The 15,234-nt window shown below is 44.4% G+C and overlaps 2 protein-coding genes across 3 annotated transcripts in view; both read left to right on the top strand.

The window, feature by feature from the left end:
* Positions 1-13,409, top strand: part of rhpn2 (rhophilin, Rho GTPase binding protein 2) — a 29,594-nt gene extending 16,185 nt beyond the window's left edge. The window contains exons 7-15 of one of the 2 annotated variants that reach the window (XM_075472348.1): positions 127-293; positions 1,770-1,957; positions 2,039-2,195; positions 6,604-6,723; positions 6,873-7,067; positions 7,481-7,557; positions 10,005-10,151; positions 11,003-11,158; positions 11,424-13,409. In XM_075472348.1, coding sequence (XP_075328463.1) covers positions 127-293; positions 1,770-1,957; positions 2,039-2,195; positions 6,604-6,723; positions 6,873-7,067; positions 7,481-7,557; positions 10,005-10,151; positions 11,003-11,158; positions 11,424-11,690 — 1,474 coding nt within the window. In that variant the 3' untranslated portion in view covers positions 11,691-13,409. The remainder of the gene's footprint in view (positions 1-126; positions 294-1,769; positions 1,958-2,038; positions 2,196-6,603; positions 6,724-6,872; positions 7,068-7,480; positions 7,558-10,004; positions 10,152-11,002; positions 11,159-11,423) is intronic. The other variant, XM_075472421.1, reaches the window with a different exon arrangement.
* Positions 13,410-14,405: 996 nt separating this feature from the next.
* Positions 14,406-15,234, top strand: part of cep89 (centrosomal protein 89) — a 50,494-nt gene continuing 49,665 nt past the window's right edge. Inside the window, exons 1-2 of the mRNA XM_075472509.1 lie at positions 14,406-14,665; positions 15,094-15,200. Coding sequence (XP_075328624.1) covers positions 14,621-14,665; positions 15,094-15,200 — 152 coding nt within the window. The 5' untranslated portion in view covers positions 14,406-14,620. The remainder of the gene's footprint in view (positions 14,666-15,093; positions 15,201-15,234) is intronic.

Here is a 15,234-nt window from a genome sequence, read left to right on the forward strand (position 1 = left end):
CTATACTTTACAAAGTTTAATTGTCTTTTCTCTAACTTAACAGAATGACATTTTTTCCAAGGCACTTTTAAGATTATATTTCCTCTACAGAAATAAATTGTGAATCCTCTGGCTTCTCTCCTGTAGGTACGATTCCTTCACAGGAGTGCCGGTGTGCCAACAGAACCTGTCTCTGGAGAAGGCCAGTATCCTCTTCAACATGGCCGCCCTCTACACCCAGATTGGTACTCGCAGTGACCGACAGACGATAGTCGGCCTGGAGGAGGCCATCTCTTCCTTTCAGAAAGCAGCAGGTATGTGGAGATGGATTTCAAATGACCCGTGTAAATGATAACACAAAGACATCGATGTCTTTAAACCATATTAATATGTAAATGCAAACAAGAGAAATGATGTCGGTAACTACACTGAAGTGATGCAGTGAAGCTGTCACTTATGGTTGTTGTTGTTACCGAGATAAAACGGTCACATCAATAACTTCCCAAAATATTTTTGTAATAAAAACAAAATGCATGTAATTTATCACTGTAATGACACAATGAGTCATTGCTCATAGAAATAGCGCTCATGCAAACAAAGCCTTATTTTCAGTTTGGGTCAGCCTCCACCCTCTGACATCTGTTCCATGATGGAGAATGAATGCTCCTTGTTATGTGGCTGAACTCCAAAAAGCACCAATAATATGAAGTGGCTTCCTAAGTCTCAAAGGTTTTCAGGAAGCTCAAACAAGTCTTGATAGAATTATGACTTTGCAATATGGTCGGTATTGCACTATAATTACAGCCCTGAACACGGCTTTAGTGAAGTTCCTTTGACTATATTTTAGGCTTGCAAAAACTAAAGCGATTATGCAGTTATGTAGAACATTGTCTCAGCAGTTATCTAAGCTGAGTTCTAATAGATAGAAGAAGTATATGTGTATATATAAAGCACACAAGAAGCGTAGAGAACAACTGCAGAATCTTAGCTGAAGACTAGCAAGGCGGTGCTCTGTTATTAAGCTGTCCTCAACTCTCTGTCGCCAGCTTTCTAGTCTGAAAGATGAGAAGCAGGCATTCTTAGTTGAAATACAGATGGTCTTACAGCTTCCAGTAAGCAGGAAGTCTAATTTGAATAGATTCATGTCTTGGCTCAGTTTTAAAGAATCGCACACTTTTTCCTTTACTACTGTATAGTGAAATGACAATAAAAAGCCACGACTTAACCTTTGGAGACGTTTAAAACCTCTGTAAGAGAGAGCCTCGCTATTGAAGATCAAAGTGCCATTACAGCGACATCTGTGAGTTTGTGGACGAGAAATTTTCATGCCTCCTCTAAATGAAATTATTCAGTTTGGCACATGAACATTCACTGTTGCCCAAACTATTAATTATGCTGTTGGACTAATAAAATCAGACTTTGGAGGTGAATGACTCTTACACGAGACGGGAAAAGAGCAGTTCAAACATAATATTTAAAATAACTTCAAAGGTGTTGTGTCGTAGTTATTTCACTCTTTACTGCCTTTGCACCTAAAACCTGCCAATAATTGCCTGTCCAGAATGCTGATTAGTCCAGCTTACTGTAGCCTGACTGCAAACAAGTAGCATGAAACAAGAAAAGATTGTAAATCTGGCCAATCTATCAAGTTTTCTTAAAAATTAAGAAAGTTTTGAAAATTTAGAAGAAACTGATCTTTTAATCTAAATTCACTGATTAACTGCAATAGTTGTTCCTTTCGGCAACTTTCCTTTTGTTTGTAGCTGTGCTCACCTCTTGCTCTCCTTCAGGTATCCTGAACTACCTTAAAGAGACTTTCACTCACACTCCAAGCTACGACATGGGTCCAGCCATGCTCAGCATGCTGATTCGGCTGATGCTTGCTCAAGCTCAAGAGAGCTTGTTTGAGAAGACTGCACTGCCAGGGATCCGAAACCAGTTCTACCCTCTGATGAAAATGGCCCAGGAGGCTGCAAAGGTAAATGGCTGCACAGTGAAAGTATGCATTCTTTTGCTGAACACTGGCTGAACAGTAATTCTACCATCTTATTCCTGCCAGGTCTCAGAAATCTATGACCAAGTCCATCAATCCATGATCCAGATGCCAATCAAAGACAATGTTCCGCTGTTCTGGTCCACCATGTCGCAAGTCAAAACCAACCACTATCGCTCCATGGCACATTACTTTGTCGCCTCAGCGCTGCTGGACCACGAATGTAAGAAAAAATCCATTTGACACACATTAAATGTGTAAAAGATGACCGAGATCTCATAACTAACTGTAACTTTTAAGGCATTGGTCCATGGTTTTAGCATTACTTTTATCTGTTCAGGTGTAAATCAGCTCTAGGTTCATTATTAAAGCACTCTGGCGGCCTTATTTTGAACACCCCTGAATACACAGTCAGTGCTGCTCAGGCCACTGGGTTGGTTGTGTCAATTGGTCGGACTGAACCACAGCCAGACCCAGTGCTATTACATAACGGCTATTTAAAGATCCACACATGCTCTGACACACACACCCTCATAGGCTTTGTTTCCTGGAGCTGTGGTAGACAGAGAGTGAAAAGACTGCGAGAGAATTCAAGGCAGCAAAGAGCGATGTTTGGAATGAGTAGAATAGACTTCAGATAGGCAGTTGCACATTTCAAAAGAATACCTTGGAAAGAAAATTAACGAGTATATCAAATGCATAAAACTGTGTACTGGATGGTAATAGTTCTTTGAATGAGAAAGGACTGAATAGAGGAACAACGGAGCGAAGCAGCTTTGAGTTTGGCAGCTCATTAACAGATTCCTGTGTGAACAGCGAAAATGAAGCAATTAACCACAGAACTGTAGAGAGGACTCTACTAAGAAAAAAGGGCCGAATGAAAATTGCTCGAGTAAAAAGATTAACCTCAAACACGCAAATAAATACTGGTACCGTCACTGGGAAGCAGACGACATGGGCAAAGCTCAAAGAAAGTTTTAATTCTGTAGATTCACCCTTTAAAGCCAGTAAATCAGGAGATAGAGAACACTTTTCACAAGAACACACCGAGTTTTTGGAAAGTTGGCATTTCGATGAGCATATTCATTAAATAATTAGACACAGCTCTCACAGCCTTCCATAATCCAGGCCAGTACTTAACTCTTTCTGGCCCGAGGCTTTGTTAAAACAAACCTCCTAAAACCCTTCAAACCCTTTCAAATTTTAAAAACTCTCCTTCAAATCTATTAATTTCTCAACCTCAACTACAACCATAAAAAACAAAGCATTTCTGGGGTTAGACGCTTGGCTCTAATATAAATGATCTTTTCTCCTATTTTTCCTATTTTTTGCAAAGTTTAAAAAAAATCATAGTAATGCAGACAAAGAACAGCTCACAAAACCCCTATGATGAATACTATGTTTGGACACAGTGTTCCCTTGCCCGGACACGGGTCACCGGGGCCTCCCCCTGGGGCCAGGCCCGGGGGTGGGGCCCGCCGGCGAGCGCCTGGTGGCCGGGTCTGTGCCCGTGGGGCTCGGTCGGGCACAGCCCGAAGAAATGACACGGGTCCCCCTTCCGACAGGCTCACCACCCGTGGGAGGGGCCATGGGGGTCGGGTGCAGTGTGAGCTGGGCGGCAGCCGAAGGCAGGGACCTTGGCGGTCTGATCCTCGGCTACTGAAGCTGGCTCTTGGGACGTGGAACGTCACCTCTCTGCTGGGGAAGGAGCCTGAGCTGGTGCGCGAGGCTGAGCGGTTCCGGCTAGATATAGTCGGACTCACCTCGACGCATGGCTTGGGCTCCGGAACCAGCCTCCTCGAGAGGGGTTGGACTCTCTTCCACTCTGGAGTTGCCCGCGGTGAGAGGCGTAGAGCAGGTGTGGGCATACTTATTGCCCCCCGGCTGTGCGCCTGTACATTGGGGTTCACCCCGGTAGACGAGAGGGTAGCCTCCCTCCGCCTCAGGGTGGGGGGACGGGTCCTGACTGTTGTTTGTGCTTATGCACCGAACGGCAGTTCAGAGTACCCACCCTTTTTGGAGTCCCTGGAGGAGGCACTAGAGAGTGCTCCTCCGGGAGACTCCCTCGTCCTGCTGGGGGACTTCAATGCTCACGTGGGCAATGACAGTGAGACCTGGAGGGGCGTGATTGGGAGGAACGGCCCCCCCGATCTGAATCAGAGCGGTGTTTTGTTGTTGGACTTCTGTGCTCGTCACGGATTGTCCATAACGAACACCATGTTCAGGCATAAGGGTGTCCATATGTGCACTTGGCACCAGGACACCTTAGGCCGCAGCTCGATGATCGACTTATAGTCGTATCGTCGGACTTGCGGCCGTATGTCCTGGACACTCGGGTGAAGAGAGGGGCGGAGCTGTCAACTGATCACCACCTGGTGGTGAGTTGGCTCCGCTGGTGGGGGAGGAAGCCGGTCAGACCTGGCAGGCCCAAACGTATTGTGAGGGTCTGTTGGGAACGGCTGGCGGAATCCCCTGTAAGGAGGAGTTTCAACTCCCACCTCCGGCAGAGCTTCAACCATGTCCCGGGGGAGGTGGGGGACATTGAGCCCGAATGGGCCATGTTCCGTGCCTCCATTGTTGAGGCGGCCGACCGGAGCTGTGGCCGTAAGGTGGTCGGTGCCTGTCGTGGCGGCAATCCCCGAACCCGCTGGTGGACCCCAGTGGTGAGGGAAGCCGTCAAGCTGAAGAAAGAGTCCTATCGGGCCTTTTTGGCCAGTGGGACTCTGGAAGCAGCTGATGGGTACCGACAGGCCAAGCGGAACGCAGCCTCGGTGGTTGCTGAGGCAAAAACTCGGGCTTGGGAGGAGTTCGGGGAGGCCATGGAGAACGACTTCCAGACGGCCTCGAGGAGATTCTGGTCCACCATCCGGCGGCTCAGGGGGGGGAAGCGGTGCACCGTCAACACCGTGTATGGTGAGGGCAGGGCTCTGCTGACTTCAACTAGGGACGTCGTGAGTCGGTGGGGGGTATACTTCGAGGGCCTCCTCAATCCTACCGACACGCCTTCCGATGAGGAAGCAGAGTTGGGGGGCTCGGACGTGGGGCCTCCCATTTCTGGGGCTGAGGTTGCCGAGGTGGTCAAAAAACTCCTCGGTGGCAAGGCCCCGGGGGTGGATGAGGTCCGTCCTGAGTTCCTCAAGGCTCTGGATGTTGTGGGGCTGTCTTGGTTGACACGCCTCTGCAGCATCGCGTGGATATCGGGGGCAGTGCCTCTGGACTGGCAGATCGGGGTAGTGGTCCCCCTCTTTAAAAAGGGGGACCGGAGGGTGTGTTCCAACTATAGGGGGATCACACTCCTCAGCCTCCCTGGTAAGGTCTTTTCGGGGGTACTGGAGAGGAGGATCCGCCGGATAGTCGAATCTCGGATTCAGGAGGTGCAGTGTGGTTTTCGTCCTGGCCGTGGAACAGTGGACCAGCTCTATACCCTCCGCAGGATCCTGGAGGGAGCATGGGAGTTCGCCCAACCGGTCTACATGTGTTTTGTGGACTTGGAGAAGGCGTTCGACCGTGTCCCTCGGGGATTCTTGTGGGGGGTGCTCCGGGAGTATGGAGTGCCGGACTCCTTGATATGGGCTGTTCGGTCTCTGTATGACCGGTGTCAGAGTTTGGTCCGCATTGCCGGCAGTAAGTCGGACATGTTTCCTGTGAGGGTTGGACTCCGTCAGGGCTGCCCTGATTCTGTTCATAATTTTTATGGACAGAATTTCTAGGCGCAGCCAGTGCGTTGAGGGGGTCTGGTTTGGCGACCTCAGAATCGGGTCTCTGCTTTTTGCGGACGATGTGGTTCTGTTGGCGTCGTCAGGCCGTGACCTTCAGCTCTCACTGGAGCGGTTCGCAGCCGAGTGTGAAGCGGCTGGGATGAGAATCAGCACCTCCAAATCTGAGACCATGGTCTTCGGCCGGAAAAGGGTGGAATGCTCTCTACGGGTCGGGAATGAGATCCTTCCCCAAGTGGAGGAGTTCAAGTATCTCGGGGTCTTGTTCACGAGTGGGGGACGAATGGAGCAGGAGATTGACAGATGGATCGGTGCGGCGTCTGCAGTGATGCGGGCTCTGCACCGGCCCGTCGTGGTGAAGAAGGAGCTGAGCCAGAAGGCGAAGCTCTCGATTTACCGGTCAATCTATGTTCCTACCCTCACCTATGGTCACGAGCTGTGGGTAGTGACCGAAAGAACGAGATCGCGAATACAAGCGGCCGAAATGAGTTTCCTCCGCAGGGTGTCTGGGCTCTCCCTTAGAGATAGGGTGAGAAGCTCGGTCATCCGGGAGGGGCTCGGAGTAGAACCGCTGCTCCTCCGCATCGAGAGGAGTCAGATGAGGTGGCTCGGGCATTTGGTGAGAATGCCTCCTGGACGCCTCCCCGGTGAGGTGTTCCGGGCCCGTCCCACTGGGAGGAGGCCCCGGGGAAGACCCAGGACACGTTGGAGAGACTATGTTTCTCGGCTGGCCTAGGAACGCCTCGGGGTCCCCCCAGAAGAGCTGGAGGAAGTGGCCGGGGACAGGGACGTCTGGGTTTCTCTGCTCAAGCTGCTGCCCCCGCGACCCGATCCCCGGACCAGCGGAAGATAATGGATGGATGGATGGATGCTATGATTATACACATATAAGTTATTTTTGATCTGTATGTTCAGTGGGTCCCAGTGATGATGAGGACCAGCAGGAGAAGACATTATCACAGGTGTACGATCAGCTCCCTGAGGGATGCAGTCCTCTGGACATCCTGAAGAAGGATGATGAACGTCAGCGCACTGGTAAGAAGAAAAATAGAACAGCGGGACACGATAAAGGGCCTCGGCACCGGGCATGACTCTTCACATTGATCTCAGTGCCACTTCTCTCTTTTCTCCTTCCACTCTTGTGTGCTTTCTATTTAATGGCGAATTTTCCTTCTTGTATCAAGGTAAAGCTCACATTCGTCGTGCCATCCGTGGCCACGAGGAGGCTCTGAGGATTTATAGTCTGTGCCACCACTTGAACAAGCTTGAGGTTCTGCAGGATATCTTAAAAGCCAGCCACCAGCGCTCGCTCAACAAGTACAGTGAGGTTGAAAACAAGGAGGAGTTCACAGACTACATGGAGGCCCCGGACATCATCCGTGAGTGTTTTCATGAGGGCAAAATAAATATCCCGTCTTAACTAATCACAGGATGAAGCGATAAGATTCAAACAGTTGTTAAGATTGAGTTCCCATTGGATGTTCCTGAGGTGAGAGCTAATCTTTCTCATACCGATATAGAACCTGAACGGTCACCTTATTGTCACTCTAACAAATACTTGCCAAGAAAGCACCAGTGTGTTAAACCGAGTGACTTTTGTCTCTTGGGAAACTGTTAATAAAAAGTTCCTGTGTTGTGATCCATACCTGCTGCAATGTGGCAGCTATGACATTTATTTCCAAGTGCAGATGATATAATGTTTACACTGTTAACTCCCAGCCTGCCTTTTTACTGGGCAACAGCAGAAATGTGGCTGTAACAGTAAACATTGTTTTTTTTCCTCCTTCCAAAGCTAAAACGGAGCACAAAGCAGAGATGGAGGTTCCCAACACTACAAAGGTGAAAGTCATCGACTTTTTCCAGAGGCTGGTATGTGGGTTACTAAACTCTTTCCACTCACATTGCTGTTTTTTCATACATGATGGTTGCTTTATTCATTAAGGGACATAGATCGGCTCTGGATTTTTGTTTTACTTGTGCTTAGTCTTTTTACACCCAGAGAGTATTCTTTGTCATTTCTGAATACAACCAACCAAGGTGAGCCTCCTGGAAGCTTTGGTACAGTTGACCACATGCTTAGACAAAGCACTCTTGTTTCCAAAGCCTCCCGGACTTTCATCTAAAGCAAAACACTAACACTAACAGTGGATAGAGGTGTTCTGGTCTGTACTCGGGTTCATGATGTATATGTTTAAGGCCCCACACAGGCATGGAGCTTATTACTGGAGCTAGAGACTAATGGTTCATTTCATAAGTATACTGCTCATTCAGTCAATATTTATTCCTAATCTCATCATGTTGCAAGGTTGGCGTTTGTTTCCCTCTGGGATCTCTTATGCTAAATACATGAAGCGATGTTACTGTTCATTTTATCATGGTGGTTTGTGAGATGGGACACTGGGATCCTTCATCGGTGCAGCTCGGTTGATGTCCTTTTGGTAGACACATTCAGTTTGTTAAACACAGTTTGCTTTTCAAAAAACGGCCATCTGTTTCTAAACAAATCCTTTATGCAAATATTTCATAATCGTTCAAATGTCAGAAGGGATGTTCCCAGGCAGCAGGGTGTTAAGAATCTCTGGGAATAAGTACCCCTCTGTCTCTTGTCATAAAATCCCACCCAGCTCTTCATTTGCATTCAAAGCAACAACACTGTAATCCCCCGAGAGCTGAAGTGGAATGTGAGCTTGAAAACTTACATCCAGCCCTATCTCTCCATACAATCGCTGGGGTGAGAGTTAAACCAGGACAGACGGCAGTCACCTTGGTGTTATATGGGATTAATTGTCAGGATTTAGTTGAGAGGAGATTTTCCCAGCAGATAGCAGGCGTAAAGAAGAAGAATGGGAACCTTTAGAAACAACCTGGTTCCTGCATAATAACACGCAAAGCTAATCTTTTTTTATTATGAAATGCAACCATGAAACCTGAACCTTTGGATTTTAGGAGCATTGAGGTACAATTCTGAACTACTCTGTCTGACAGATGCTTTAGCTCAGTATTTTAGGATGTTTTTGATTCTCGAGTTTATCTTTCGGCTTTGCTTGAAGTTTGTTTATTTTTGCTCTGAGCAGATCCAAAAGATGCTCAAGTTAAAGGCTACATTAACCTGCACAGCAATATTCTGGCATTAACTCGATTAAAACCTTACTCTGAATAAGACGCTTCCAACGTTATCAGGATTTTCTGACCACCACCTAAGGTCATATTCAGAGTAACCAATAATCACATTAAGCTACATGGAGTATGCCAATCTTAATCACATTATGCCGACAAGTATAGACCTTTTGTTATAAAATCCTTCTGTAGTTTTCAGGGTATTTCGTGACACACACTCCTACTTACAACACTTGTTTTGGACCGTAGCATTTCCAGGTCCACTTGATATGAGCAGTATGAGCAAATTTAGGCTTCTTTTTAAAGGACACGGTCACTCGTTTAGGATTTGTTTTCATAGATCCTGTTGCTAGTTTCTCTTTTAAGATCTGGCAATACTGGCTCCAGTGTGGTTCAATGCAGAACAGAAAGACTCCAGAGAAAAGACAACATACTTTTGGGGTTAGGGAGAAACCTGAGGATTTTGAAGAGTCATGGATATGATTAAGACTTTGGATGGGTGACAACATTGCGCTTTTGTAGGGGATGTAATGTGGGTACGGGTGACTTCATCCCCTAATATGTGAACTTCAGCATGAATAGAATATCCAATATGCAACTAAATGCATAAACACCATAATTGGAATATTGTCCTGTTTAGATTAAGGTCAATAGTCTGAATATTGCTCAAACATTTATCTTCTATTAAGTTTCATTAAGCAGACAGTCCCCCCGAAGAAGGCTGACAGCGCTTGTCCGGTGGCAGCACAGCAGCTCAAAAGAACAATGCATGCCATAACCCACACCTCCATCTTTGTTTGGTTCACGTTCAGTACAACTTACTTCTTTTAAAGGAGCGTTTAGTATGGGCAGAACAATGTAGTTTAGCTGTTATGTTAACTGGACTGTCGATAAATGAAGGTCTGAACATATTTCAAGTTACACATACTGTACATGTATACTACAGCTTGTATGCCTAATTGCTGAAGTCTGATAACTCAGGTGGTCAAGTGGGATGAGAGGGGATTATAAATGATTCCTTGTCACATGGCATTCATCCACCACAACTGCATTGGGTTGTTAATGTACAGGAATCTGCTTCTGACCACGGTGCTTATTTGAAGTTTCAGGTTTTTTAAACATGTAATTCAGCGGGATTTGAAATTGTGCAAAAGCTGCTGCCACATTAACCCCATCATCCCCACACTGTGCCCACCCAGGGTCCTCTGTCATTCTTCTCAGCCAAGCAGAGGTGGACAGCCCCACGGACTGTACAACTTTGCCCAGAGGACAGAGATCTGGGTTTTACCCTGAAAGGAGAACAACCAGTCCAGGTGGGGTCATTGGATCCCATGTGTCCAGCTGCTGTGAGTTCAACTATTTTCTTTACCACTGACCACACTGATGAGCCATACTGATAAATGGCAGTATGGCAGTCCACAGAGACAGAGAATAGGCAGTTTTCCTTTTAAAAAGTAAAATTTGTGATTTTGGTTTTCCAATGAAATACAAAAATGCATGTGACTAGTCCTAATGGTTATAATTTACTCTCACTGTGTGACCTCAGAGGAGGGATTTTCTGTTCAATGAACATCTGATTACATAAAGTCATTCTCTAAAACCTAAACAGTATTTTGCTTTTAAAGAATGTTGGAATACACCACCCTCCTCTCCCTCTGCCATTCTGTCTACTAATTTAATTAAGAATTGGGGAGTATATACATTCTAAAATCCTTTTCATCCTGACAGCTCATTAAGAGGTGCTGACAAAAAGCAGACTCTTATTAGACCCTGCAGGCTATGCAGAGAAACAGATTAGTTATACCGCATAAGCCTAACTGGGCCAAACTCTTTATAACTTTTAATTCTGTAGTCAACAGGATTTTTAATTAGGGTTGACTGGTTTTCCAGCAATTGCTGACCTGCTCAGGTGACAGTGGATCAGACAGAAATAGTTCAAATGAAGTCTATAAAGAGACTGGCTCAGACCTTACAGCAGGTAAGACTCGCTTGCCTGCTGTAAAGAATAAAAGTGTTCAGGACAAAACTCCAATACTCTCTCTGCAGGTTGTAGCTGCCCATAAAGCTGTTGATGGAAATCATGTGAACACAACTGGTTGCTGTTTTAGATAAAACATCAGCTGTGAATATTTACAGTCTGACACAATATCAGACGTTGGGTTCTCTGATTCCTGTTTTTTGTCACGTCATTTTGAAGGCTAATGGGCTCAAAGCGGGAGACTACATTGTGGCTGTGGGTGACACTGACTGCAAATGGATGGGTGTGAGCGAGGTGATGCGACTTCTGAAGGATGTGAATGAAGAGGGGATCCATATCCAGGTGGTCAGCATAATGGATAGCAACCCTCCCATGGTATGTCCTGCCACATTTCTGTCTCAAGTGTTGGAGCAGTGATCCAACAGCAACGTTGTTTTTTGAGAATCAGAAGTAATTCACTAAAGTTTCCTGTAAAGAGTTTTGGATTTGTCTGGAAATTGAGTTTACTAGAAATTTAGTCAGTACCATTTTCTTTGTTCTGACCTACTTGCTGTGTTTAACACAATGGCTCTAAATATCTCTTTAGACTGTATGGTGTAATCAGAAACAGCTCTTTTAAATACTGTCTGTCTTTACCTAGCCAACCAAGAGTGCCACCTTCTGTGGGAACCTGCCTAAGACCTACTCCATGATTTGTCTGGCCTATAATGATGACGACAAGCATTCCAAGTCCCGCAAAGTAACCAAGAAGCCGTCATTCATTAGCTGGGGTCTGAAGAACAAGATGAGGAGTGCCAGCACCCTCAGCCTTCCCACAGCAGACCAGTCTGGCTCTTTGCCCTGGAATAAACCCTGTCCCACCTTCCCCAGCTCCAGTTCATACAACAACGACAGTGCCCTCTACTGAGCTAACCACAGTAAACTGCTTTTTACTGTCTGCAAATACTGTGCAGCATATTGCATATTGAGCCCAGTATGGCTATGTACAGTACTTTGCTGCACCCATACTGGTCCTGCTATGGTAAAGTGTCAGTGCCCTTTGGTGCTTCCACTGGAATACTGAGCAGTAATGTATGTAGCTTGTAGTCACCAGCTTAACAGTGACATTATTGCCAGATACTATGAAAAGTGTCTGTGCCAAATACTGTACATGGATGCCTATGTTGTTACATGGGCTCTTTGCCTGCACAACCTTGTATTTGAGGTAAAAGGACTAACACCAAACATTATGGGAATTCATTCTGTGCCATGCCAGTATGTGTACAGCACAACTGCAGTGTGGGAAAACATACTAGTTCATTCCACTGTCTGTCTATTTATACACAGCACTGAGACAGCTTTCTGACTTACACTATCATCTCAGTATTTATTTCTAGAAGGGGAAAAAAAAAGCTTCAGATGAATTGAAAGAGGAAAACAAAGCTGAACACACCCTGTGTTGGTTTCTATTTGACTACAACGAGTGGTTTTATTCTGGCGCAAGCCGTCCTTTGTTACCTCTATTGTGTTCTGAGGGAGCTGCGCACTACAGTTCCATTCTCTGTACATCCTCAGAACATGTTGATATCACACTTTGTATGTTAAGGATTCTGTCATTAACACAATTGTCATTGGGGTTTGAAGGACATGTCGTTTCTAAATGGACATTTACATTTAATAAACCTTGTTGCAATATGCTAAACATTCATTTAGGGATTATAAGATGTGCTGTGAAGTTTATTTTTCTTTTGATTTGGGAGAATTGTAGAATGCAATCGCCTATATAAGCTGCTAAAAATCATTTATACTTTGATGATGAGTTACTGTCATGGAAAATTGTTTTTGTAAGGCAACATTTGAAGAGCAGTGTCTTAGCTGAGTGCCACACCTGGGACATATTGCATATGGAAATTTTGGTGTTTTGTTTTGCTTAATGTACCAGTCATGCCACGGACCAACAAGCCTCCATGAATCATTTACCAGTCTGATGCATCTTACCCACTTCTGGCCTATTTGTCTGTTTGTAAGAAGAGCTGCGGCTGTGCATCTGTGTTGATGTGAATTTTGTACGTACCCGAAGCTTCTTTTGTCTCAAGAAGGGAAGAATGTGCACAAACTAAAATTCATGCATCACACCTGGACAGCCAACGGTGACTTTGAGCTCACTGTCAGGTTTTTACGGTTTGTCTCTGCTCGTCTTAATCCAAGTCGCATCCCACATTTTACTGACACTTTGCAGTGTTGGACTATCTCTTTATCTACAAAGTAGATTCTTAAATACGTTTGATAATCAAATTATTTATGTAATAATTGAAAAACCACACAAAAATAAATGTATGTATTTATATATATATATATATACCTGTAAGTTGTAGGTTTTAGCTCCAGTTTGTGAATGATCACGTTGTGAATTGTATGGTGGATTTCTGGGTCTCTTGGAGGAATGTATTTTATTACTTTTGCTTAAATCTTAGGTGAACTTATATACAGCTACATCTTGTTTATGTAAAGATATTTCTAAATTGTAAATGTTTTTAAACTGTATCACTAAGATTATGTAAAACTCTGTACTGTGTATTTACCTAACATGTCTTAAGTGCCATTTGGGTTAGATCATGAAGGAAATATTAAATATATAAGAAAACTGCTCCATATTGTGCTCAGTGAATGATGCATGTATACCATCCCAGAGGTTATTAACATAGCACATCTTTTTTTGTTCATGCCACAGTGCCTAGGGATTCTAGAAGCCTTAGCATATATGCAAATGATGCTAGTTCTGAAACTTTTGGGTTGCTTTGCTCCTTTTTCTGCACTTTGTGCTGCATAGCTGCTCATTGTTAGGTCTCTATCATGTGTGTAAAGTCAAATAAAAGAATAAAAAGAGGGCAAAAATGGATTTTTTTTTCATTTAAGAGTATGCTCGAAATAACATCTCTGGTTCAAAATACCAAGAAGGTTGGAAATGTCTGGAATGGAGCTTGTCCACAGTGAACACACACAAAGTCAACACTCGTATCTTTAACTATTGTAAATCTGTCAGGAACCACATGACATCTTAATCCTTCATCACAGAAACTTAAAAGAAGCATGTGATTAAATTTCACTTGTTGGTGCCTCTCCTGAGCCCTATTCAAAGGCTGTTTGTAGTGTATTTTTATCTTAAACCTTGTAGAATTGCATGGTATGAGCTTTTATCATTCTCATAGCACTGACGTTTGAAATATAATTATCACATAGCCATAGTTCTTTGTGGAATTTAAAAGAGAAATGTTGAAGACATTTAGGGAAATTATTTCTTTATTTGTTTTGCATTTATTACTATCAGCCAACATAGAATCTAAATGGACGATGGCTATCATGAAATAAAATGTTTCACTATCTGTTCATGTATGTGAAATCTCAGTTCAACCAATAAATAATCGTAGATTCAAAGACAGACAAATCAAAGATTGCACGGAAAGTTTTATTAAGTTGAACGCTGTCGCCCCCTGTTGGACAAACTGTTGAAAGGGATAGACGTCGTTGCTAAGTGAATTAAAACAGTCTCTGATTGGCCAGATTTGAAGAAAGAAACCAATCGGCACTATCTTTGTAGTGAAGTTGCTTTTTGTGGCAAGGCGTCTAGATACGACGGATTTGCAAGCGGCAAGACCTTTTACTAGCGTCCTTTTTGTTAGCGTGCTTATTTTTTAGCTGTTTTTGTCATGGGCAGATAACTATTTTGAAACACATGGCAGTGACAAAACGACATTTAGGCATTTTTAATGCTATTTGATAAAAAATAAAAAAAACACTACTCGGTTGAGACAAGCTGCGTAAACCAAAACTTACCAAGCTAGGGGTGCAAACATTTTCATGATGTTCAAATTCAGCTTCAGACGAGAGAGAGACAAGGAATTCGTAAGTTTTGCGATAATTGATATTTTCCATTTCTAGCTAGCTCTCAGAGCAATGCTGTCTTTTGCTAGCACCACCCTACTTCCAGTAATTATGGTTACTTAACATTAGCAAAACTTTTAGAGAATTAAACTAACATTTAGTAACGCATATATATTCTGATGTTTAGGTTCTGTGTGAAGCAATAGGCTTTTTTTTTTAAATATGTAGTGGGAGTGACATTGTTCGAACTGTGTCTCATTGCATGTTGTCATGGTGTTATTCGCTTAAGCATCTGCTTCCCTTATACCCGTGTGGGCTCTGTTTGTCCTCAGTTTCAGTCACTTTACTAAACCTCCTCAACCACTGTGTCAAAGAACCATCTTAATATGTGTAGCGCTCACTGTGTGTTGTAAGGCGTCCCTCTAACTTCCCCTCCGTGTGTTGTGTAGAAGCATATAGCTCATGGTTTGGTCCCTGCTGCTTCCATTGCTCCCAAGGCAGCTGTACCTCGTACCCCTCCCCCACGCAGCCCAAACCCTTCACCTGAGAGACCCAGGTACCTCACACCCTCCCTTCATAACCTTTAACTC

This window comes from Odontesthes bonariensis, chromosome 1, assembly GCF_027942865.1.
Source record: "Odontesthes bonariensis isolate fOdoBon6 chromosome 1, fOdoBon6.hap1, whole genome shotgun sequence".
Classification (NCBI taxonomy): Eukaryota; Metazoa; Chordata; class Actinopteri; order Atheriniformes; family Atherinopsidae; genus Odontesthes; species Odontesthes bonariensis.